General features: G+C 34.5%; 4 protein-coding genes and 2 long non-coding RNA genes across 7 annotated transcripts; 2 read left to right on the top strand and 4 right to left on the bottom strand.

Annotated features, from left to right (window-relative positions):
• Positions 1 to 3,803: 3,803 nt before the first annotated feature.
• On the top strand, positions 3,804 to 10,154 carry LOC105131605 (lysosomal beta glucosidase). Its single transcript, XM_011034645.1, has 12 exons — positions 3,804 to 3,875; positions 4,489 to 4,724; positions 4,960 to 5,164; positions 5,620 to 5,710; positions 5,835 to 5,980; positions 6,424 to 6,667; positions 7,538 to 7,642; positions 7,768 to 7,950; positions 8,222 to 8,426; positions 8,795 to 9,287; positions 9,698 to 9,777; positions 9,903 to 10,154. Exons 2-12 carry the CDS (start codon positions 4,493 to 4,495, stop codon positions 9,905 to 9,907), a joined length of 1,989 nt encoding a protein of 662 aa, XP_011032947.1. The 5' UTR covers positions 3,804 to 3,875; positions 4,489 to 4,492; the 3' UTR covers positions 9,908 to 10,154.
• Positions 10,155 to 11,543: 1,389 nt separating this feature from the next.
• LOC105131606 (cell wall / vacuolar inhibitor of fructosidase 2-like) lies at positions 11,544 to 12,173 on the bottom strand. The gene has a single exon (XM_011034646.1). The coding sequence runs from the start codon at positions 12,167 to 12,169 to the stop codon at positions 11,615 to 11,617; it is 555 nt and encodes a 184-aa protein (XP_011032948.1). The 5' UTR covers positions 12,170 to 12,173; the 3' UTR covers positions 11,544 to 11,614.
• Positions 12,174 to 14,288: 2,115 nt separating this feature from the next.
• Positions 14,289 to 14,760, bottom strand: LOC105131607 (uncharacterized). The gene is made up of 2 exons (XR_843465.1): positions 14,436 to 14,760; positions 14,289 to 14,389 (listed from the first exon to the last, which is right to left on the bottom strand). It is a non-coding gene; the product is annotated as an uncharacterized LOC105131607 (long non-coding RNA).
• Positions 14,761 to 14,798: 38 nt separating this feature from the next.
• Positions 14,799 to 18,689, bottom strand: LOC105131608 (sucrose-phosphatase 2-like). 2 transcript variants are annotated; one of them, XM_011034648.1, is made up of 9 exons: positions 18,509 to 18,689; positions 17,838 to 17,913; positions 17,453 to 17,752; positions 17,155 to 17,256; positions 16,821 to 17,015; positions 16,447 to 16,728; positions 15,794 to 15,980; positions 15,468 to 15,514; positions 14,799 to 15,347 (listed from the first exon to the last, which is right to left on the bottom strand). In XM_011034648.1, the coding sequence occupies exons 2-9, from the start codon at positions 17,895 to 17,897 to the stop codon at positions 15,255 to 15,257; spliced, it is 1,266 nt and encodes a 421-aa protein (XP_011032950.1). In that variant the 5' UTR covers positions 17,898 to 17,913; positions 18,509 to 18,689; the 3' UTR covers positions 14,799 to 15,254. The 2 variants fall into 2 exon arrangements, with proteins under 2 accessions (XP_011032950.1, XP_011032951.1); XM_011034649.1 differs by lacking the exon at positions 17,838 to 17,913.
• Positions 18,690 to 19,358: 669 nt separating this feature from the next.
• LOC105131609 (uncharacterized) lies at positions 19,359 to 20,022 on the top strand. The gene is made up of 2 exons (XR_843466.1): positions 19,359 to 19,494; positions 19,990 to 20,022. It is a non-coding gene; the product is annotated as an uncharacterized LOC105131609 (long non-coding RNA).
• Positions 20,023 to 20,968: 946 nt separating this feature from the next.
• LOC105131610 (3-oxo-5-alpha-steroid 4-dehydrogenase 2-like) lies at positions 20,969 to 22,193 on the bottom strand. The gene is made up of 2 exons (XM_011034650.1): positions 21,706 to 22,193; positions 20,969 to 21,577 (listed from the first exon to the last, which is right to left on the bottom strand). The coding sequence occupies exons 1-2, from the start codon at positions 22,027 to 22,029 to the stop codon at positions 21,107 to 21,109; spliced, it is 795 nt and encodes a 264-aa protein (XP_011032952.1). The 5' UTR covers positions 22,030 to 22,193; the 3' UTR covers positions 20,969 to 21,106.
• Positions 22,194 to 24,224: the final 2,031 nt, after the last annotated feature.

Consider the following 24,224-nt stretch of genomic DNA (forward strand, 5'->3'; position numbering starts at 1 on the left):
TAAAAAAAATCATTTCATTCAAATTGATTCGAATTAATATCCATGAATTAAATTTCCATAGCAGTCTAAAATTAAGGGATTCAAACTTGTCTTTCATTTAATTAACTCTTGAGTTTGCAGCAACTTTTCTTTTTAATTATATATTTTTTTATTAATATAGTTGTTTAAACTAGTTTGTGTGTACTTTAATTAATTCTACATGTTTTAAAATTAATGATCATGTAAATTTTTAGTAACTCTCTAAAAAATTTAAACTTATAATTATTGAAAAACCTCAAAGTCTGACCAGTTAAGTTATTTTTCACTATTCTAATCATAATTTTAATATGTTTGAATATGCATTATAATTTTTTTTATATGGTGGACTCTATCAATAACTAAGGTCAAAGAAGTTGTGTGTTTGATTTTGAGATAGTTTTCATGGTTATAGTTTTAAAAAAATAAGTTTAAGAAAATATGATTGCTATGGTTAGTTGAATTTAAATATGTGTTTGGTAAAAATTATGGTTGAGATTTATGTGCAGCAAATAATATGTATAAAATGTTTGGTTGTGGTTGCTTTTCAGAAGTGATTTTTACTTAGAAATGCATCAAAATTAATTTTTTTATGTTTTAAAAAATATTTTTGATATCAAGATATCAAAATGATCTGAAAATATAAAAAAATAATAATTTAAAGTAAAAAAATAAAAAAAATTTAAATTAAAAAAAATACTTTTGAAAGACAAAAATAATCAGAGTTTTACGAAACTCAGTTAAAAAGCATATAAAAAAATACTTCACAAAAATTACATTTCAAACTTAATTTTTTAATGAATCCTATAATATAAAATGAAATTTAATGTATTATTAAATATATAATTGTGTTTTTTATACCATAAACACAAATTAAGTTTGATAATTTTTTTAGTTGTTTTGATTGAGATATGATCTCAATTTTAGATCATGAGGGAAGCTTGTTTACAATAAAATAACAGTAAAATAACCATTAAAAATCATTAGATAAAAATCAAAATAACCTTATTATTAATTATAAATTATTAATAATCTAATTTATAATATTTTAATTCAAAAACAATAAAACTATATATCTTTTTAAGTAATACTATCATTAAAATCACTTTTAAAAACAATTTTAACCAAATGCCTTTAATTTTTTTTTTCAACATCAACTTTAATTATAGTTTTAACCTTTAATTATAGTTTTAACCTTAAATATATTTTATCATACTAATCAAAACTAAAAATACCTTTTCTACACGAGCTACCGGAAATGCCAAACACACATTTTCATGAAATGTCCCTGGTTTGGGGAAGTTGCATCAGCTGCAATGTCTCAGCATTTCCATTGACCATCTGGGAACGGGGCAGATGATTTGAACTTTCTCTCCACGTTGGTAAATGTGACCAGTTTGCAGCTAGTGAGTGGCTACAAGTGATAACAACTTTCAAGGGTCATTGCAGAACATGGAATGGGAAGTGAGGTTTTGGCCAGCGGCGATGTCTACAGTCATGGCATACTTTTGCTAGAGTTGTTCACAGGGAAGAGGCCTTCTGATGATATGTTCAAAGAGGGTTTAGACCTCCACAAATTTGCTAACGCTGCTTTGCCTGAGCAAGTGGTTGATGTTGTGGTCAGGAAATGAAAAAAATTCAGAGACAAGAACAGACAGCAGCCACAAGGTCCAGGGGTGTTTAACTTCAATAATGGAGATTGGAGCTGCTTGTTCTGCTGAATTTACACAAGAAAGGATGAACAGGAGTGGTGTCGCAGCAAAGCTGCTTTCAATCAAACGCAAACTTCCTTAATCTTGCATTACGTGGAGCGTTCAAGAATATTTGGGCAGAGAGTGGGGGCGGGGGGGGGGGGGGGGGGGCAAACCCCCCCAAAAAAAAGAGAACAACGCAGCACAGAAAAAAAAATACAGAGAACTAAGGACGAACGAACGACAAAGGTGGAAGCACAGAACAGGAGGACGAAGACGAAAAGGGACAGACAGGAAGCGAACACAAGGAGAACTCAAATATAACGAGCAAACACAGGGGAGAGGGACCAAAGCAAGCCACCATCTTCGACTTCTCTCTCTGCACCAGGTAAGTCAGTCTCTTCTTTGCATCATAATTCACTAATACTGTCGCTGTGAATTATAATTAACTCTTTGCTGTGCTGCACGCGTCATGCGTGCTGCTGTCTAAGCCAGCTGGGTCACAGGTTTGGGTCAGGAACCGGGTTGGTACAGTTGGACTAGATCCGGCCTAAAAAAAATGAATCGAATCTGGGTCTCAGGCCTTACCTATTCAAAGTACTTTTTTACTAAAGATGTGTTCAGATTAATCACATGTCCTAAATCCAAGATAATTTGGATTTGGGATTAATCACCACTCTCATTGCATCATCAAGATAATCACCAATTTTTTTAAATTAGGGGTTAAACATTATATTTAATATTTTTTATTCTAGTTTTAACAATCAGAAATCTTTAGTTTTTCTCCATAATTCACAAAAGAAATTTCTAAGATTATTTATTACCTAAACGCTGCATCGTTGTTTATCAATCCCACGATCCAGCTTCCAGCACCAATCACAAGTCAAACAATCAAACGGTCGGGTTTGAGATAGCAACGTGGTCACCGAATAACTGTCACACGATCTGGCTTCTTAATAACGCTAAGTGCACACCCGCGCACCGGATTGCCACATCCCTGTCACGTCTGTCGATAAAAAAATCCAGCCCACCTCCACTATCACTTTTTGGGTAAACTACATTTCGATCCTCCAACTATAATATATGTTTCGATGAGGACTCCACTCAGCCACAAGTTTCAATTGCACCACAACTTATGCAATATCAATTATCAACCTTTCATCCAATACTAGTTTTTTTTTTCTTACTTCTAAACTGTTCATTGTTTATAATATTTTTCCTGGAAGCATCTCATAAAATAATTCTATCAAAGATAAAAATTACTTGAAATTCTTTTACTTTGTTACGGTCAAGATTATTTTTTTTCTGGAAATTTGATTAGAATTCTAACAATCATTTATCATGTAAATGATAGATATTATGTGCCATTTAGATTTTTTAGACAGCATCTATGCATTTAATTGGTAAAAATTAACACTAATTTTTTTCAAGTTGAAATATAAGAAAGGAGCATTTGTTGAAAAAAAAATGTAGTAAGAAGCTCTACTATTTCATTGAAAGTGTGGTTATGAGAAAAAAAATATAAAAAATAAAAAATAATTTTAATGTAAGATATGTATCCTTTAAGTCTAATATTACATGTAATTAAAGGATATAAATAAAATAAATAAATAAAACCTTATAAATATCTTTTTATAAAATTTCTTAAAAATATTACTTTTAGTATTTAAAAACTTTGTTGTTAAGAGTGTATTTAAATGTGTTATTGCGATTATTTTTTTTAAGTATGTTTTATTAGATAATATATTAAAATAATATATTTTTATTTTTATAAAAATTATTTTTAATACTAACGTGTTAAAATATCTAAAAATATCAAAAAAATATTAAACCTAAAAGTATTGATTAGTGGATCGGATTAATATTTAAAGATTCATTGGAATCCTTGAAACCGAACGAACACGTTTCTCCGCCCAAAAATTCCAATCAAATTCACCATATCGCCATCCAAAAATCAAGGATTGATAATAGCAATTTTTAGATTCTATGGCCCAAAATGAAATAAATTGAGAGATTTAAGGTCCAAGTCGAACTTTACTCAAAGAATCAATAAGAAGAAACCGCCAGCACAGTTACATCGACATCAAAACCCAGCAGTACACATTCCACCCTCCACTCCACTCTCTGTCTCTCTGTCTCTCCCTAACACTAAACAGACTCTCTTCTCAAGTAATCTCTCTCTCTCTCTCTCTCTCTCTCTCACACACACACACACACACAATGCGCTTACTTCATTTTTTCTTGCTTCCGTGTTCGGTTGCTGAGAAAATCAATGCAGCAAGAAAACAAAAACAGTAAAACGTTTGCGTTCTGCTTACTTTATTTCCTACGCTACTTTTTTTTTTTTTTGAAATGCTGCCGAGAGGTTCAACGGTTTGATTTTCTCTCGGTTTCCTTTCCATTTTCTCAGCAACCAAACGAAAAGAAAAACGAGAGTCTGTTTATTTTTGCTCTTCGAATAATTAGGATCATAGAAGCTAAGGTTTAAGTTTGCTCTTTCGCTTTGCTTGTTTGGTTGCTGAGAAAGTGCAGCAAAGAAAGAATAAGGAAAATTGTTGAATGTTTGTGCTCTGCATATCCTTACACGCTACTTATTAAAAAAAATCCTGAATGTAGAAGGTTATTGGTTCGATTTTCGTACTGTTTCGTTTCCATTTTCTAAGCAACTAAACAGATCATAAATAAGCACTAATTTCTTTTGTTTTTTTTGTGATAATGAGAAAGGATCGTAGAAAGTTGGCTGAATTTTATTTCGTTTCGTTTCCTTTTTTTTGTGGTGTAGGAAAATGGAGGCTATGGCTAGGATTTTGATGAAGATGATGGGGATAATGCTGTGGTTAATGGTGCTGATAGCAATGGCAGTAGGAGAGGATGTGAAATACAAAGATCCGAAGCAACCAGTAGCAGTTCGGATTAAGGACTTGATGAGTAGAATGACGCTTGAAGAAAAAATTGGTCAAATGGTTCAAATTGATAGGTTGACAGCCTCTCCGGATATTATGCAGACTTACTGCATTGGTAATGTCTAAAACTCCCCAATATTGTTTGCTTTACGCTAAATTTTGTCGGTGTGGTGCTAATGACAGTTTCTTTGAGAGTTATGATACTCACAAATTGTAGAGCTTGTGCCTGGAGATGTTGTGAACAATTGTTGCGCTAGCATTGCTGGTTTTGTAAATTGTGCTGCTTTGTTGTTCCTGTTTGATGGGATGATGAGTTTATGATGTTATTGAACGGGAATGATGGTGTGCAGGTAGTGTTTTGAGTGGAGGTGGGAGCGCACCACTTCCTAAGGCCAGTGCTGAGGATTGGGTTAATATGATAAATGGGTTTCAGAATGGGTCGTTGTCTAGCCGATTGGGGATTCCAATGATTTATGGCATTGATGCTGTTCATGGGCATAATAATGTCTTTAATGCCACAATCTTTCCTCACAATATTGGGCTTGGAGCCACCAGGCAAGTATAAATTTTAAGTTCATTGTTTATTGATTTTCTCACAACAAGAACTTTGTGCTACAGAGTCATCGATTTCACAAACTGCCTGTAGGCTTTAGTTCAGATAATATATTTAGTGTATGCTTTATGTAAGAGAAGTCTTCTACTTTCTATCTCTTTGCTTTGTAATTAGTGCTAATGAAAGTATACATGTTAAATTCAACATGCATAGGTCGACATATCATTTCTATTCTTGCTGAAGAGCGAAGTAATCTACAGTAAACCTTGCTGGTGGTCTCACACATTGGTTTCCATTAGTCTGGTTTAACTTAATAATCCTAAAGTCTTCTGATCTTTGGATCAATCAATTTTAATCTTTTTTTTACTGGGAAAGCACCCGCACATTTATTATAGAATTTCATGCCTGCCCATTAATCTGTGTTGACTTTATATTTTATTGGACTTCTTACATATAGGGATCCTGACCTGGTGAAGAGGATTGGAAGTGCAACCGCTCTTGAAGTTAGAGCGACAGGAATCCCTTATGTCTTTGCTCCATGTATCGCAGTAAATAACTTACTACACTATCAATTCTTAAGTCTTTTTGTAGATATTAAGTACGTGAATCAAGCAGTGCCTTTCATGCACTTTTCATATTAATTTTGTATTTTTCATTACATCTGCTCCGAAGGTTTGCAAAGATCCAAGGTGGGGTCGGTGTTATGAAAGCTACAGCGAGGATCACAAAGTTGTGGAGGCTATGACTGAGATGATACCTGGTTTACAAGGCGACATTCCTGTTAATTCTCGGAAAGGAGTTCCATATGTTGGTGGGAAGTATGGACATTCAGAATTCTAAACATCCTTCATAAATAGGCCTTATTGCCATCCTTCAAGTCACCATTTTTGCGACCTTCAGAAGTCTAAACATCCCTCATAAATAGGCCTTATCAGAATCCTTCAAGTCACTAGTTTTGCTTCTTTTATACGTCTGATATCCAAAAGAATTAGCATATTCATGTCCTGGCTCTTAGTATTTAGTAATAGCAGCCACATAAATCATTTCTTAGCACTTGTAGTGTTTAACTGGTGTTATTCTACAAGAATGAACCAGAGCACCTAAAAAAGAAGCCTATCCCCTCTTTTTTCTACCCCTTCTCTACTGTTACTCTACTTATAGAAACCTGCATTTTGTGCTCAACTGTTCTAAAAATGCATTTGATTTGTGTTGTTTTTTGTCCTTCGGATGTTTTTCCCTTTTTCCTTTTCTGTTTTTGTAGGAAAAAGGTTGCAGCTTGTGCAAAGCACTTTGTGGGTGATGGTGGAACAACCAAGGGCATCAATGAGAACAATACAGTTATCGACAAGCATGGGCTACTGAGCATCCACATGCCTGCCTATTCAGATTCAATCATCAAAGGTGTTTCAACTATTATGGTTTCCTATTCCAGTTGGAATGGGGAAAAGATGCACGCAAATCATGAGCTAATAACTGGCTTCCTTAAGAACACCCTCAAGTTTAAGGTCAGGTTCACATTTCAATTTTAATTTCTATGCTCAACCAGCATCCACACTTATGAATTGTGGAAAAATTGTATTTTCTTGCAATAAACAAGGATTTAGACATAGGTTTTACAGCAATGCTTGGAACCTTCAGCTTCCAATCCTTATCAAAGATTTTTACGCTGCACCATGGGCAGAACCTCAACTTTTGGCATTTGAGACGATTCTTCTTGGTGCATGGCCCAGCTCAATAAAAACATAATTCCACCCCTTTGTGTAGGTTGGCTTTGCCTGGAAGCCTCCTCCAGCAAACACCTCGCCATCAAGTCTTTGAAATTTTTTATAGTGGCATTGTTTTAGCCTCAATTATAAGTGCACTTGCATGCTTAAGTATTATTGTTTTGGCTTCATTCCAAACTAACCATTTCTAATTGTATATTTTTTTTTTGTGCTGATGCATCGGCTTCATTTTCTCGCATGTTTTTCATTATTTAATCCATCTTATTTCTTCATTTTTTGCACTCAGTTTTTAGTTAATTTTTTTTCTAACTGCCCAACATCCTTTATGATAAAGGATGGTTAGCCATAATTTTAACTCACTTAATAATAGTAGGGATATCATGATCAAGAGCATGCTACCAGCACTGTTTGTTCATTTATCTTTCTATGATGCCCTGGGCAATATGGAGAGCATCGCGCTTGATTGTTTCCAGATCATGAAAGTGACCTTTGGGATCCTTTTGGCAATAAGCATAACATCACTGGTTTTTCCATGGTTTGCTGTTGCAGTTGATCTCATGCTCCATGTAGATTTGGTAATGTAACCATACATATGCAACGTGAAATTTGGTACCCAAGCTAACTGCTGTTGCTGTCTTGATCAACTTTCAGGGTTTTGTTATCTCAGATTGGCAGGGTATTGACAGGATCACTTCACCACCACATGCAAATTACTCATACTCTGTCCAAGCTGCGATCCAAGCTGGCATCGACATGGTTAGCAGCTCATGTTATGGGCAATGTCATTTGAGATTGAATTCAAGTGAACTCTTCTCTGCCCTGCGGAGATGGCTGAGAGTGAATAATTCTGAAACTTGGAGTTCTGGTTCTCTTTTTTTCAGGTCATGCTGCCTTTCAACCACACAGAGTTCATTGATGATCTTACTTATCTGGTCAAGAGCAATGTCATCCCAATGGATCGCATTAATGATGCTGTGGGGAGGATTTTGCTAGTGAAGTTCACCTTGGGTCTCTTTGAGAACCCTTTAGCTGATCTCAGCCTTGTTAATGAGCTTGGAAGCCAGGTCAGTAAAGCAAATCATTGTTCAGTATCTAGAGCCTGTATTTTCGAATTGGTCTTTTAATTTAGAAATTTGGCACCCAGTGCTTCGCATGAGGTAAGATGTTCAAGAAAGCTTTCTCTTGCATTACCAGGTGACATGCATCTTCTATTTTGATTAAATTATCTTACTTTCCTCCCAAATATATCTCCCTTGTCTGTTTACATGGTTGATATGCTGAGCGTGGTTTTAAAATATGGTGCCATGAATGGTGAACATCCTTTTACTTGTCCAGGCACATAGAGACTTGGCTAGGGAAGCTGTAAGGAAATCACTTGTGCTGCTGAAGAATGGAAAAAATGAAACTGATCCATTACTTCCACTTCCCAGGAAGGTTTCTAAGATTCTAGTAGCCGGTACACATGCTGATAATTTGGGCTATCAATGTGGTGGGTGGACTATTCAATGGCAAGGATTTAGTGGCAACGGATACACTAGGGGTATGCCTTGTTTAATATGCTGTCACAGACTGCATTATGAATCCCTCCCTTAAAAATATATGTATAACTGTCTTATTCTCACCTCCTTGGACATACTGAAAATTTATTCACTTATTTATAACATAGATGACGCTTCTTTGGAATCATTTCCTTTTTCTTTAGGTTTGAAAACTTTAATGATGGTTTGGCACATGTCAAACATATAATCTAAGGTCCTAAGATATCCTTCTAAGAGTTTAGGAAAAGTGCATATGTACAATGGTTTAGAGTATCATTTTTTGTGGTGATTTCTGATCCCAATTCATCCAATATCCTCTGCATGCCTTGTGATGAGAACAATAAATTTTATACTTCCCCTTTCATGTTAGGAACCACCATCCTTGGTGCCATAAAATCTACTGTTGATCCAAGCACAGAAGTTGTGTTCCAAGAGAACCCTGATAGCAAGTTCATTAAGGATAATAATTTTGCTTATGCCATCATTGTTGTGGGTGAGCCTCCTTATGCTGAGACTGCAGGAGACAGCATGGACCTCACAATGTTAGATCCAGGTCCCAGTGTCATCAGCAATGTTTGCAAGACAGTCAAGTGTGTTGTTGTCGTCATTTCTGGCAGACCTATTGTGATTGAACCATACCTCTCCTCGATTGATGCCTTGGTGGCAGCATGGTTACCTGGCACAGAAGGGCAAGGCCTAGCTGATGCCCTTTTTGGAGACTATGGATTCACTGGAAAACTTCCAAGAACATGGTTCAAAAATGTGGACCAACTACCAATGAATGTTGGGGATCCCCATTATGATCCACTCTTCCCCTTTGACTTTGGTCTGAAGACCAAGCCGGCTCCAGACATTGTGCGAAGGTAAGTCTAGTTGAATAATTGTTTTGAAATTTTTATCTGTGTTTCAGTATTATTATGGAATTCCATCGTACAATATTTTTTATTATCTGGTAGCTTTTATTATCGAGCACAAAAAAGAAGGAATTTGCAGGCTACTCTTAACCTTCTTTTTTCTCACATCCCTTGGTACATGCAAGTCATTGGATGGAGAGTTGTTTACGCCGTCCAAGGGATATAAAATAGTTCAGTTGGCGTGAGGTGTTTTCCTTGGAGTTTATAAAGTGCTTCCTGGCATTTTGGTTCCATTACACCTGAATTCAGAAACGGGTGCTATACCTCTAGCATTCGTTGTTAATGGTTTTTGTTCAATAAAAGAACCTGTTTTTTTTGTATGGATACCTATTAAAACCCACAATGCTGTTTGTCTGCAGGTCAACCTCAGCTGGAATTATTGGGAGGCCATATGCACTCTTTCTCATGGTTTCTGTAATTTTCAGTTTATGTTTCATAGGTATACTTTTCACCTGACCTACCACATGCAAGTTATTTTCTGAACGAGTCGATCTCTCTTGTCAACCTTTATGATTTGCTTCCCCGGTTCCTTGATTAATGAAATCTTTTGCCAAATCATGATAGGTTAAACCCAACTTAGTGTGCGAGCTATGGGCAGAGGAAGGAGGCTTCAAAGGTAACGAACATGATTTGTTTGACGATTAAGCTATGTCGGAAACGTTAAATGCTCAGCTAGCATAGAGGGATCTTATTGACTTGTAGCAGCCTTTCCAATTCTTGTTCCAGAATTTCCACTTTTTTTTTTTAATGTAAAGAACAACATTGAAACCTTGATTAATTATTCTGAAATCTGCCGAAGTGCTTTCTATTCTCTGTGTCTGCATGCTGTTCGTTTTCAGCTCTTGTTAGTTGTCACTTGTCACAAAATCAACGGTTTATTATTGTTATTATTATCATGAACCAGTTAAATGGATACATTTGCATTTGATAATTTACTAGGGAGCCCAATACGACTGAAGATTACATTTCTCTAGGGAGCCCAATAGGAATTGAGATTACATTTTTTAAGAAGCCCAATAGGAATGAGATTGGATTTTACTAGTGAGCCCGTAGCAGTTTTCCTGGGCCTAACGTCAATTGCGCAGAAATCAGCCCAATAACATGAAACCAGGGTGAGGGCTGTTAAAAAAAAAAAAAAAAACCCGAATTACATGCACCAGCTTTGAGGGATTTGGGTAACAAATTGTCAGGATATGGGTAATTTGAGTAATTACCTAAAATCTTTTCAGTAGGTTTTGGTAAAATATAAAAGACATTCGGGTCATTTTGATCATCCGAATTTGGTCAAAAATATTTTTAAAACTAATGGGCTAGCAATTTCTCTGTCTTAATTTTGGCTAGTCACAGACTCTTTTAATCTAATTTTGACTACTTAATTCTTTTTTTTTTTTTGAATTTAAGGTAAGAAAAAATTAGGTTATGATCCGAGTCAGGTGAAAAAGATTTTAAAAAAAAATGTTTGGATTTAGAATGATTATGTAAATTTAAAATCTTCATTGGAATTGCCAATGAATCATATTTGTCAGCATATATTTGGCACCAGAGACCGATCAATTTCTCAAAAAAAAAAAAAAAAGGATGGATCAAAATTCAGAAAGTGGCAAATTAAGGATGCCCTTTAGCCTAGCGAAACGGCAATTTTTCGGCCAAATCACCCATATTTGTCAGCACATAGGACCACACGGCATGACATCAAGGAAATATCAAGATTCGAGAAATTAAAGCTTTAACGTGCATTAGCCATTTCAAGATTGCACTTGGCTATTTTTTTGTTTTTCAAGTAACACATGCTAAAATCTTTTCGGATATAGTAGCATAATTGAAAAAATATTTATAAAAACAATACATTGATTGTATTGAAATATATTTTTAGTTTTAATATTTATCTATTTTATTAACGAACCTACCAAGTAATCATTTTAAAATAATTATAGGGTTGCAATTTCATGGCTATTTTTTTGACCCGTGTTACTTAAAAAAAAAAAAAAAAGGGACCAAAACAAGTTGCATTGCCCCCAATCTTCTTCCTCCATGGTCTTTCTTAATCTGCCATGGGAACAGCGGGCTGTAATCTATGACTTCCTTTTAATCATTGGACGTAGCTACCACTAAAAAATCCCATTAACAACGATCGTTGATCTTCGACTCAAGTATCATATACCCATTTGGATCATGCATAGATGCTAAATTATTGATGTGATCATTGAACAAAAAAAGAACTAAAAGCTTTCTTTATGTACATGGTTTCAAGGAGACATAATTGTATAAAATCATGATCACGAGGATCCAGTAAACAACTTAGCAATGGTGGCACCGATTTCACAAAGACGTTTTAAATCACCATTCCTGCTCTCTAAAGGTGGTGAAGAGATTCCCTTGAAAGTATCCTGGCAATGATCAGAAGCATTGGAAGCAATACCTGCCAATTCCGCCAACCCAAAAAAGGTCTCCGAGTTCAAGTCATTGTAAGCCTCTTCCAGTTTAGAAACTGCCCTGAGATAATCATGGCTGCATGTTTCGAGACGGTAATGGTAATCTTGACTAGAAGTATTCTTGAATAGCTCTGCTATGTAATAGTCTGTGGTGTTGTTTGCATTGGTGTATGCTAATCCAAAGGAGATGAAGGCCAGTGTGTAGCTATCGGCATCTGGGGTACGTGAGTCGGAATAAAGAGCTTCGACACAGAAAGTGTAGTTTGATGTTTGGTTGCAGACCTGGTCTACTAGCTCGGTTGGCTTATCAGCGGCCGCTGGGGAAGCATGGATGAAGATGAAACAAACTAAGAAAGTAAGAGTGTGATAGGGGACAGAGAAGGAATGATATCTAGTCATTTCTTTCAGAGCATGGATGAGGATGAAACAAACTAAGAAAGCAAGAGAGTGATAGGGGACAGAAAAGGAATGATATCTAGTCATTTCTTTCAGATACTGTAAGAACTAATGTAAGATAGAAAGGCCAACAACTCGTGTTTTTAAAGAAAAGATCGTGAGATAAAGGAGAAAGAAACAATTGAGTAATGTCCTGAAATGCTTTACCATCCTTGAAATTACCAAAAATAGCTCAAAACCTCTTATAATCTACGTAAAAACATGGGGATATCTCATACGAATTTCTCATTGATGAAGTAACATAGGTATTAAAAGAACAGACTGCGAGTCGAGCATTGCGAGAACTACTGCGTATCTTTTGCACTACCCTAAAGAAACCCTAGAGTCTTCTCGGTAAAAAGATGAATATATGCAGGAAAAACCCAAGATTTGGGCTATCCCATACACTCTTGTAAAGCAAGGAATGTGGTGAGCTGGAAAGATACGATCACGTATTCGAAAAAAAACAAAACCTAAAGAATATTAATGGCTTCTATTTAATTTTATTCCATGAGCTTTTGCTGGGCAAGGAATCCAGTGAGCTGGACAGTTTTAACCACGTTTTCAAAACAAGAATAGCTTCTCCACCTAGATAACAAGATCTTGTATTTTATGTACAGAGCCATTGCCATAGCTACAATTTTCTGAAAGAAGAGCGATATCCCCAAATACACCACTTGTTTAATTAATTTGAGAGGTGTTGCATGACTGTTGAACCTGGCAGATACTTGAGATTCTTCCGAAGCTCCATCCTAAGATATTGAAGAACAGAAAGGCTGGCAAAGCTTCCTCAAATTCCTCTCCGTTGAAATCATTTATAAACAATTTCTCAAGGGCAGTGAGGTCTTGAAGTTGATGCGATACAATCGTCAATGTATCTCATTCGTTGGATTGAATTTATAACTTGTGCAGGGAAAGCCTCCAGCTCTTCTGAGAAACCTTCATTGCTCAATACCTTGCAATTGGGGGAGGCAGGCTAAGCTTCAATCATATGGGACATGAGTTAAACTCTTGACACTTTTGTTTGTTGAATTTATTTTTTCATGATTTTTATGGAAAAAAAGAAGTAAGTTTCTAGATATAAAATTATTTTTTCATGTTTAGAAATATTATAAAAATAAATTAAAAAATAATTTTTAATGTTATGTGTTTTAATTATAAAGTTGTAGAATTTAGTTTTGCTTGTGATTTATCTCTTTTAAAAAATTATAATATAAAAGTCAAAATTTGATAAAAAAAAAACTCAGTTCTGACATGTACACATCCAAAACCATCTATTACAATTGCATATACAATTTGTCCAGCAAAATTCAGTTTGACATTTCTTTTGTTTTTTATTTATATTTGAAATTTTACAATTTTAAATTAAATAAAATCATTTTCATTTAAAAGTTAATATCTCAACCTATAAATTTTATAAAAAACATGTTTCAAATCCCTTCATTTTCTAGTTCTAATTCAAGCTAAAAATCAAGTGACAAAATTATCAAGATTTTCAATTTGCATGTTTAATTCACAACAAAGTATTTTCACGTATTTTTGATATTTTTTTTAAGTACATTAAAAAATAAAAAAATTTACCAAAAACAAGTTAAAAAAGATGAAATTAAAAAAACTCAATTTCATAAATCACATCAAATAAAATAAACAACAATAAAATAAATTAAAACAAATCTGAAAAATAATAAAATTTAAAGAGCATAAAATTAAAAAATAAATTCTAATAAAAAAGAAAAATATATAATTTTTTAAAAGATTTCAGAAAGTATTTTCTAGATAAAACAAAAGAAAAACAAGATGTTTTTATTAAGATCAATTTTCCAGTTAAAGTACTTTTCTCTTGAACAACTTTAAGGTTACGTGGAAGAAATTGGTTCTTAAAAAAGTATTTTTCTATGAACAAACTGAGTCCTCAATTAAACAAAAGAATGCAATTGTCGGAGACCATATCAATCAAAACTGATGAGCAGGGGTCGACCTATGACATGCTTTGGTGGGAGCAGAGCAGCCCCAGAGTTCAAAAATAATTTGATTTTAGTCCTTAGATTTTCAATTTTTTTCATAAAAATTATGCACTCAACTATTTCAAAAATAAAATATTTGCTCTCTCTCACTACAACTTTCTAGTTCCGCCCCTACTGACGAGCTTATCACATGGTACAACGGATAACGAAGCAAGGACAACTGTAAATCAGCGTCATTAAATTGGATAAGGCGAAGCAAGGACAACTCCTGTAAATCAGCGTCATTAAATTGGATAAGCCCTTTGCAATTTATTATTGAAAATCCCTCTAGAGATGCACAACATTGTAGTCCTCTTGGTAGAACTCTAAAAATTTTAAATTCTAAGAAATCACTGGGAATTGAGATCAACTCAGGGCAGTTCCATGTTTCCAATTCCACCAGAGCTGTGCAGCGTTTTATGCTTGGAATGGATGGATGCCGGCTTCTCACAATTCCATATCCTCAAAAAATGAAGAGATGTGAAGCAATGAGATTCACCAGGTAAATATCTTAGTTCATCACAATCAACTATTTCAAACCATTGAGCTCCGGTATCAAGTACGAGTAGTCCTTAGTCACAATCAACTATTTCAAATCATTGAGCTCCGGTATCAAGTACGAGTAGTTTTCTCCCCAAGTTACAAAGCTGGGCATTACATGTTAATACTTACCTCGCAAATTAATATAACGTAAACCATAACTTTTTTTCTAAACATTATTCTATTTATTTAGACTCGCAAGGACAAATAACGAGCCACGAAAAACGAGTGTCCTGTAGATTTAAGACATTTTCATCCTTGCTTCTCAAGAAAAAGAGGGGAAAATGATTTCAAAATAGACAATTCTATTACTTGTAATGACATTCTCAAACTACAATCGTATGACTTGTAGATACATCAATATTTTGATACTCTTAAGCTCTGCAGTCTATAAACAGCTATATTTTTGTATGTCATCACGCAAACAAGGCCTATGAATGAAAAGCAAATGTCAATAAAGACCAATTTATTGGGTCAAAACAAACACTAACCCACTTGTTTGAAATCTAGAATAACCAGTTTGTTTGATCTTCAGGTTCTGAACCTCCTAGCCATGTCTGATGCATGTGCATCCATGTGAAGCCATCAGGTACCTTGGCCTGCCCAAAACCCACCACAGATTAATCACTGGTGTTAGGCATATATGGTGAAACCAGCAGGCAGAAATTCAACAAGGCAAACGACATTTAAATAAAGAGTGCATCGGACTCTTGTTCTACCTTTGAACTTAGCAAGACAGTGGTCAAACAGCCATGCCGTTCCTCCCCTGTAATGTAATTTTGTCATGGTCATATGTCAAAGCAAATTTAAGAAATGAGAATATAAATGAATCCAACATGATAAACCACAGGAAAATCAATTCATACAGAGGCAAAAAAGATGTTTAGATAACCAAGTATTTATCTGAGTATATTAAAACCGAAGGTCGAATAGTTCCTTGTCTATCAATAAAAAGCAACTCCATCAAAACATCAATGCCGATACAAATCGGGAAAAAAAAAAGTACATGTAAATGAACCATAGGATGATGGAAAATAAATCTCACCAAATGACTCCCATTTATAAAACTTCACAAGCCATGTGTCTGAACCAACTTGTGCTGAAGAAACTCGATCTACCCATATGCGGTAATTGGTTCCTTGCTTGTCCCCATGCAACCTTGCCATTACATCTATGCAGTGGTTGACTGGTTGCTCAACTCCTGAAGGATGCACAAATGTACCCAATGGAAACTGGGGAGCAAAGGAAACTCAGTAAGCAGATGTCAGTGTCGTTGAAGGATAAAATGAAAAGGCGGCTCCTACAAGGGAAAAACAAAAAGGAAAGGGCAAAGGCAGAAAAAGATGACACCACCAAAAAAAAAGTTCAAGCACTCACAAAATTCAGGTGACAAGACAAAACTTGCATTAGCATGCTCCAGATAGAATTTTTTAATCATGTCAACCGGGAATAAGTAATTTATCAATATTTAATCTCCTAAACTAATTGGGGAAAAAATAAAAATAACTAAGCAAAACAATAATTCTCCTTAAAAGCCATAAAAGCTCCTGCATAAGTTCCCCACAACTTCTAATGCAGCTTCAACTCAAAGAATGTCCATAAATTTACTGAAACATTCTGCTTCTAATGAATGCCTAACAAAATGCAGATGTTACTTGAATTTCATTTTTAATGTAAAAGGAATCCTATTGAACTTACAAATATTAACTTTGGAGTTTCCATATTCTTGGCAACTTCTGCACGTCTCCATCTCTCATAGAACAAATAAAACTTCACAACTTCATGACCACTATTGAGAATTTCCACTTTGCATTTCTGAAAGTCTCTAATATCTCTTGGAGAAACATTTGGACCCAGACTAAAATTACCGATGGCTTGTATTATCCCAGCTGCACATCTCTCTGTTGCATGAATTATATTAGGATTGTTCCTTGCATTTTCTGCATGCCACCGCAGCAATTCCTCCTGTGCATTGCTGACCTTCATAATAAAAATACAAATGTTACCATATGTGAGAGAAATGGAAAAGAATAACAGGAGTAGCAAATTACAAAGCTTATGAGGATACAAACCATCACACCATATACTTCAGGGACGCTGAATAGTTCAGCATCATTACCAGAGTCACCGCAGACAAGAGTGTTAACTGGCATCTTCCCATCAACTTTAAATTTTTCAAGCAAATAAGCAAGAGCCTGTCCTTTGCCCGCACCTTTTGGTAATACATCCAAAGCCGTCTCATTACTGTATACCAGTTTAACATCTAACTGCCCAGGAAGAGATCAAAATTGAATGATAAAAGGGACAGATTCATTCATATATATGAATCCAAATGCTTTTATAACTCATTGAGATGAAACTGCTCATATCAATATATTAAGAATCAGCGAACAAATGCAATCTTACCCCACGCTTCTCTAGACGTTCTGATAGAGACCTTATAACTTTCAAGGCTTTTATCTTCTCCACAAAAAAACTCACTTTATGCGGCCGTTGTTCTGTTTCAGACTGCAATGACCCATTGAAGTTCGGTATATTAGAACTCAAAATGCACAAAAGTCTGGTATCATCATAGTAATTAGTATATGATTTCAGTTCTTCTCCATCAAATAACAGTAATATTAAAATATATGCTCTCTTGTAGTCGGTTTCTAGACTCAAATACCAGATATAATAATCAATGTCATTTGGCTAAACACTGTACCTGAGGAGTAAGTTCTGGAAACTGGGCTGTTTCCTCTGTGACTATTTCCCTGTTCCAATTTTTATTTAAATATTGTTCCCAGTCCTCGTCTCTTATCATTGATTCACCATACATAATTTCAGTTCCAACAGACATTATGGCTATATCTGGGGTCAACAAAGGTTTCTCCTTCATCAACTGTTTATAAATTGTGGGTGACCTTCCGGTGGAGAAAACTAGCAGAGAATCTTGACGGTAGTAGGCTTCCCACATAGCATTAAATCTAAGAAGGCCTAGGTTGTCTGGATCAAGATGATCCACCTGCATCAGAAGCCACTACGTACATGACTTAAATAACCACAGCATGACACTAAGCAATTTTACAAAAAGCAGCCAACAGTTCTACCATTGTAAAATCAAGATCTGACACTATCATGAGATGCGCAGAACCATCAAGCCGATCCATGATAGGTCTATCAACTCTGCAAATAAATAAATAAATAACCAGCTTAAAAGATTAGCAAAATGAGAACTTCATATAATAACAAAAAAAAAATCTAGTCTAAGCACAAGAAAATTTCTAAAGTCCCTCTATTTATATCCATTGAAGAATCTTGGGATCAAAACCACCATCAAGACCAAAATCAAAGTGTGAGCATCCTAAACAACTGTGATACGACAAAGATGAACCAAAATGTTGATAATGCAAAAAGTAATACAATGCAGGCAACATATTTTCACCTAGTAATAAAACAAGTTTAAGTTAAAAGGTGGCAGCATTCCTATACAGTAGCAAAATCTATCACAAAGTAATGTTCTTTAAACAATTCACCAGTTGGGCACAAAGAACTATCCTGCTTCATCAAAATTAACCATCCCACATACAAATTCATAATGCAAATCACTTCCAACAGTATCTTTAGCCTTAAGAAGGACATTCACCGAGCAAGAAAACATGGAAAGTCTGTTAAAGTAGAATGATTAATAACCCAGATAAACTCTCTTCATTAGCTCTAAAATATCAACGAAAAAATCAAATAACAAGACATAACAGCTATATAGTTTACAAAACTTTACCTTCTTCTTCCTCTTCTTCTCTCAACAAATCAAGAACTGAAGCCCAGGTTGTCTCTTGGACAAGCAGTGAAGTGACTGTCTTGTCTAACTTGTCTCTTTATCACGCTAAGAAAAGACGCTTCGTGTAGAAATAAAGTGCCCCGCAAACGACGCTGCGGTTAATAAAAAATATGGTCAATTAGGTTCGTCGACCTCAAACCACTGCCGGCTTCAAGCTATCACGTAATAGAGAAAAGGATAAGTTGGTCCTTCACTTATCACGTAATTATCAATTAGGTCCTAAACAAACGAAATTTCAATTACATTTTCAATCTATCAAATATTACACATACCTCATCTTTAGAATTTATGATATAAAAGGAATAATTTTTAGAAAAAACAGGTAATTTTGAAGATATTATTACTAGGTACTTAAGAGTATTTTCTCCACAAATACAATAAAGGAGCTAGTACATGTTCTATCAACTATTACATAATTATTGATTAGATACTAAATAAAAATAATAACTATATCTTAAATTTATCAAATAATAATGAAACCTTATCGTTAAATCTTATAACAAAAAAATATTTTAAGAAAAATATATATTTATTTGAATATACTCTCTATAACCATCATGTTAGCTCTCATTTCTTAAGATAGTAGAGTAACATTAATTTAAAATTACTAATAATATTTTCATGACAAAACGAAAACATTTCCATAAGAGGGTTAATTGAGTAATGTCCTATTGACGGAGGACTCAATTGAGAATAGTTTGTTTTGTACATGTAATTGAGAGTTAGGTAATAATTGGGGGATACCTATGTCCTTTTATGAGAGTAAGTTTATATGACAATAATACCCTCAATCTCTAAATGTATATAAACACCCGTATAACACCTGTCTTCCTAGGGTTTTTGTTTCACTTATTGCAGTCAGGGTGAGAAGTGCGAACCTAGCAGCAGCCGCTTCCTCTCTCTTGCTTGATATCTAGCTCCTTCAGGTATTATTAGCCTTGTCTTCTTTGACATCTCTATTGCTTCTTTTAGTAATGCATGTTTTTGCTCAGCTTGTAAAGTTCGGTCTTTTTAGTTTTCGTTCTTCATTGCTAAGTTTAAAGTTTTGGTCTCTAGTATTTAATTCTTAGTTTCTTTAGTGTGTTTGCTTTAGTTTAGCTAATGGATTAGAAATTTGGTGTTTTCTGATGAAACCCATTTTGGGATTTCATTGACTTGTTTTTTGAATTAATGCATATTAGTCTTTGGGTGTAAAGTTTGGTTTTTGTGGTACTTGCTTGTACTCTGTTTTGTGCTTCAAGTTTAGAACTTTATCATCTGATTCTGGTTTTTGTCAAATGGGTCTTTTTTATTTTGTTTTCCTCAAGTGGGTTTAGCTTATTATTAGAAATTGGAGATCCGGTGTTTGCTATGTAAGCCACATTTATGATTTGATTGCATTAGCGTGAGACTGAGTTTACCTTGCTCTGTTTTTGTTTTAGTATGGATAGTCAAATTAAGCATGCAGTGGTGGTGAAAATTATGGGAAGGACTGGACAAAAAATCCATGAAAATTTGATTTTTAACAGACTTGTTTATAAAAAAAATGGGCACTAAAATCTTTTTTTAGTATGAGTAATTCATCGGCATTCTATTCGAAATTCCATTAGCATTTTAATTTTTTAAGAAAATACTGATGGAATGACAATCCCAAATAAGAAACTTGTTGACAATATGTTTTCATAGGAAATTCCATTAATAGTTAAAATACTGATGAAATTTTTCCCTAAACAACGACGGGATATTCCATCAATGTTTTTCAATGTTTTAATAGTGAGTAAAGACTTAATTGTAATGAAATTATATTTGCTTTTAGCTTGTTTATAATATAGTTTAAATTCATCAAACTCAATTACTGTTTATAAAAATATAATATAAATCCTCTTTCAAAAAATTATAAGAATTGAAAAAAAAATATTTAAAAATGAATATATTGTTCAATGAACAACAATGAGATAAAAGTAATTGGTTTTTTTTTTTTTATCGTGAGGTAACCTATCAATTTAAAATTTTATAATACATGTCTTCTTAATCATATTTTTGTGCCAAAAAAAAATCAATCATAGCTTTTATTTTATCCATATTTCTTAATGTTTTCATCCCTCGACTTCTTTTTTCAAAATTAATGAATACATGCATTACACATGATAGCTTGTGAAAAGCATGCTATTATTCTTGACCACTATTATTTTAATATATTTTTAAATAAAAAATATTTTAAAAAATAACACTAACAATAAGCCCAACAAACTTTTAAGATTGCCAGATAGTTATCCCATTACAGTAGGAAATTCTCACTACCCAATGTAAACAAATAGCCAGATTCAATGACGAGATTGTTAACTACCATTGCAATTTTTCACCGGCCAAGATATGCCATCTCCACGGTAAAAAGTCTACGTTGACGTTCCCATCACCATCAACGATGAAGATGACATTGATTTTCAATTGCTTCTCTTCCTTCCAAAACCACAAAAACAATGACATTTATCATTATCACCACCATCAAATTATTATTTTTTTAAAAAAAAATTATGTGATTCCCTCATTCCAACAGATTTAAAATACGAAAGGAATGAGAGCCTTCACATCCCGGGGAAAATCTTTGAACTGTGAAAGGTACCATCTCCTCGTGGCATAACTCCTCCCCATGAGGTAAAGAGTTGATCCAATGAAGAAAGAAAAGGCATACAATGTTTGAGCTGAGAGAGAGATCCCCAAAATTCCAAGAATCTCAAACAGATAGTGAGGGCAAATCACTAGGTCAAACAAGCCACCCTTGGGAACCTTGTATTCTTTGTCATTCTTGCTTCTCAGTTTGGAAAGGAGACGATGGTGGTAGAAGTTACCGATGATTCCTATCAGAAACAACACAATCCCTGGATACTTCAAATCAACTGCTGGCTCTGGGAGTCCTTGTGTTAGGTGTTGAGCATAGATGATAAACACAGAGGATGTGAAATAACTAAGAGTGATTGGAGTCAGAGACTCAACTTCCACCCCCCCGCTGTATCTGTGAATGAATAGCACCTGGTGGACAAAAACATTTTCTGGTTACTATATGGCTTGTATCCTTTTTTAATAGGCATCCAAATCGCCACACTCTTGCATGTTATCATATCATATTAGCTAGAGACAGGGAGGGAGCGATTAATTACCTCAAGTATTCTTTTGAAGAAATGGAAGGTTAGAGTGGATTTGACGAACAAAAACCTGAGATCCTCATTTGGGAAAAGCCCAAAGGAAACAGCAGCAGTAAGAAATGATGGTGTGTAAGCAATAAGCATGCCTGTTCTACTAGAAACTTGAGTCTGCTTTTTGTTGGACTTCTTTTCATCAATATTCAAGAATTTGGAGTACTGCAGGTGCTTTCCTCTAACCTCTGAGAGCCCAACTTTTCCTAATGACACGACACAGACCACAGACATTGCTTTAATAAGCAGAGGAGGTGGAAAGAAAAGCCTCAGCAACATGGACTCCATTTTTATTCACTCCTGTTTTCTCAGAAACTTTGAGCAACTACAGCTAATAGGTGGGATCATATGGGCTTGGTTTAAACAGAGAAAGAGGGCAGTTTGATGTGCTAGTGGAGAAGAAACGGACACGTTTCAAGGAGTTTCTTGGAATCAAACCTTCGACAGTGTAGAACAGTGAAACATGTGGTTCACAAGGTACTTGTTGGATTTCTAGGCTTGAATTTTATATAAGTTTTGGAAGGCCCATATTTTTCATTACAAAACAACTTAGATGGATAATAGGCAATAAATATTGAAAATGAGGTGGGGTTAAGTATCGATGTTTGGTTTTTCTACTATGCATTGCATTTTTCTTATTCATATTTTATTTCTTAAATGTACAGAACTCGATCGGGAGTGAATCTTCAATCCAAGATTTTATTTTACTTTCCTTAACTTGAAATTGATTTGAAAATTTTCTACACCTAGACGTGCATTCACAATTTCAAATATTTGGACATGGAAATAAGATGTAAGAGGAAGGGATATATTTAGTCCATAGTACATTTATTCCCAATCCCTTTGTAAGGTTTATATGTAAATCCAATGATAAAAATGTAAGGAAATAATCCAAGCAAATCCATAGATAATATTTTATTTTATTTATTTATTTTTTCGAGAATAAGGATTAAAGGGTATCCCTACATTAGCTAGCATGTCATCTGAGATAAAAATCCCTTTTCAAAATGATGTTAATAATACATCCCCAAATCGACCAGATGCTACGTGGACCTGATGCATATTGCTATTTTAATAGCTTCAATATGCAAGGTCTTCTGTCTGGCTTGGCAGATGACGCAAAGTGCTGAGTGAGAGCCAAGAAAATCTAAAGAATTTGAGTGTTAGGCCACTTTAACAAATACTATAGCCTAGCCTACGAGACAATCAAACAATGTATGTCCGACTTTCAGGCCTCTTCAGAGAAGGATGGTGACCAAGCCTGAGCAAGCTTCTTTCAAAGAATACTGATCTTTTTCATAACAGGTTGAAGGTTTTGGAGATCGAGTCGTTGAATTTGGCTGCTAAACTTGAACTTCATGAATACATTTAAAACAAGAACTGGTGTAGGAAATGTAAGGTTAGAGTGGATTCGACGAACAAAAACACGAGATCCTCATTTATACTGGAGACTTGAATCTGCTTTTTTTTTTTGGGATTGTTCGCACCAATATTCAGGAACTTAGAGTACTGCAGAAGCTTTCCTGTAATCTCTAGAGCCCAACATGTCCAAATATCAGGACACAAATCGACATTGCTTTGATAAAGAAAGAAGATGGAAAGAAAAATCTCAGAAACATGGGCACCATGTTACTTCACTTTTCCTTCTCTGCAATTTTTGAGCAACTTTAGCTATTAGGTGTATGGATAGATTGCGTTTAAACTGGTAATGGCTGAAAAAACCAATGTGAACTTGAGCAGGAGGTACGGCTTGTTATGCTAATGAAGAAGAAACGGAGTCTGGGTGTGTTGGCTTTAAGGACGTCAACACCAATCAAAGATGTGGTTAACATGTTGCTTATTGAGAGCTTTTGGCTTGTGTAATGCGTATGGTCCTCTGCCTGGATTGATATGGAGTCAGATGGAGTGATTTAAAGAGCTTCATTAAAGATCAATTAAATCTTAAACTACTAAAAGAAATGGGCCTTCTGCCATTCTTATCTCATCCATTCCAGATTTAAATCTCACTTTATGACACAAACAAACGGTAGTAACTGTTTCTTATTTATTTATTTACTCAGCATTAAATTGATATTTATAACTCTTTAAACCAATATATTTATAAAATTTAGAAGCACACCACTACTTTAGACCAATATATCTATAAAGTTTAAAGATATTATTCTTCAAACCAATGTATTTTTAAAGTTAAAAAACATATTTTTTAGACCAATATATTTGTAGAATTTAAAAAATATATACATCTTCAAACAAATTACTTGAATAATTTGACAGGAAGTGTTATAAAGAATTATTTTATTAATTAATTCTAAAAATTTAATTAATTATCTCAAATTAATGAATTTCAAAATAATAATAAGATGTATTTGTGTTGCATAATGCTAAATGCCATCATAACCATTTTAAAAAAAAATAAAAAATAAAAAAATAATCCAATCAATATAATCAAAAGCCAATGTTTTTATCTTTTGAAATGCAAATCT

This window comes from Populus euphratica, unplaced genomic scaffold, assembly GCF_000495115.2.
Source record: "Populus euphratica unplaced genomic scaffold, PopEup_1.0 scaffold24.1, whole genome shotgun sequence".
Classification (NCBI taxonomy): domain Eukaryota; kingdom Viridiplantae; phylum Streptophyta; class Magnoliopsida; order Malpighiales; family Salicaceae; genus Populus; species Populus euphratica.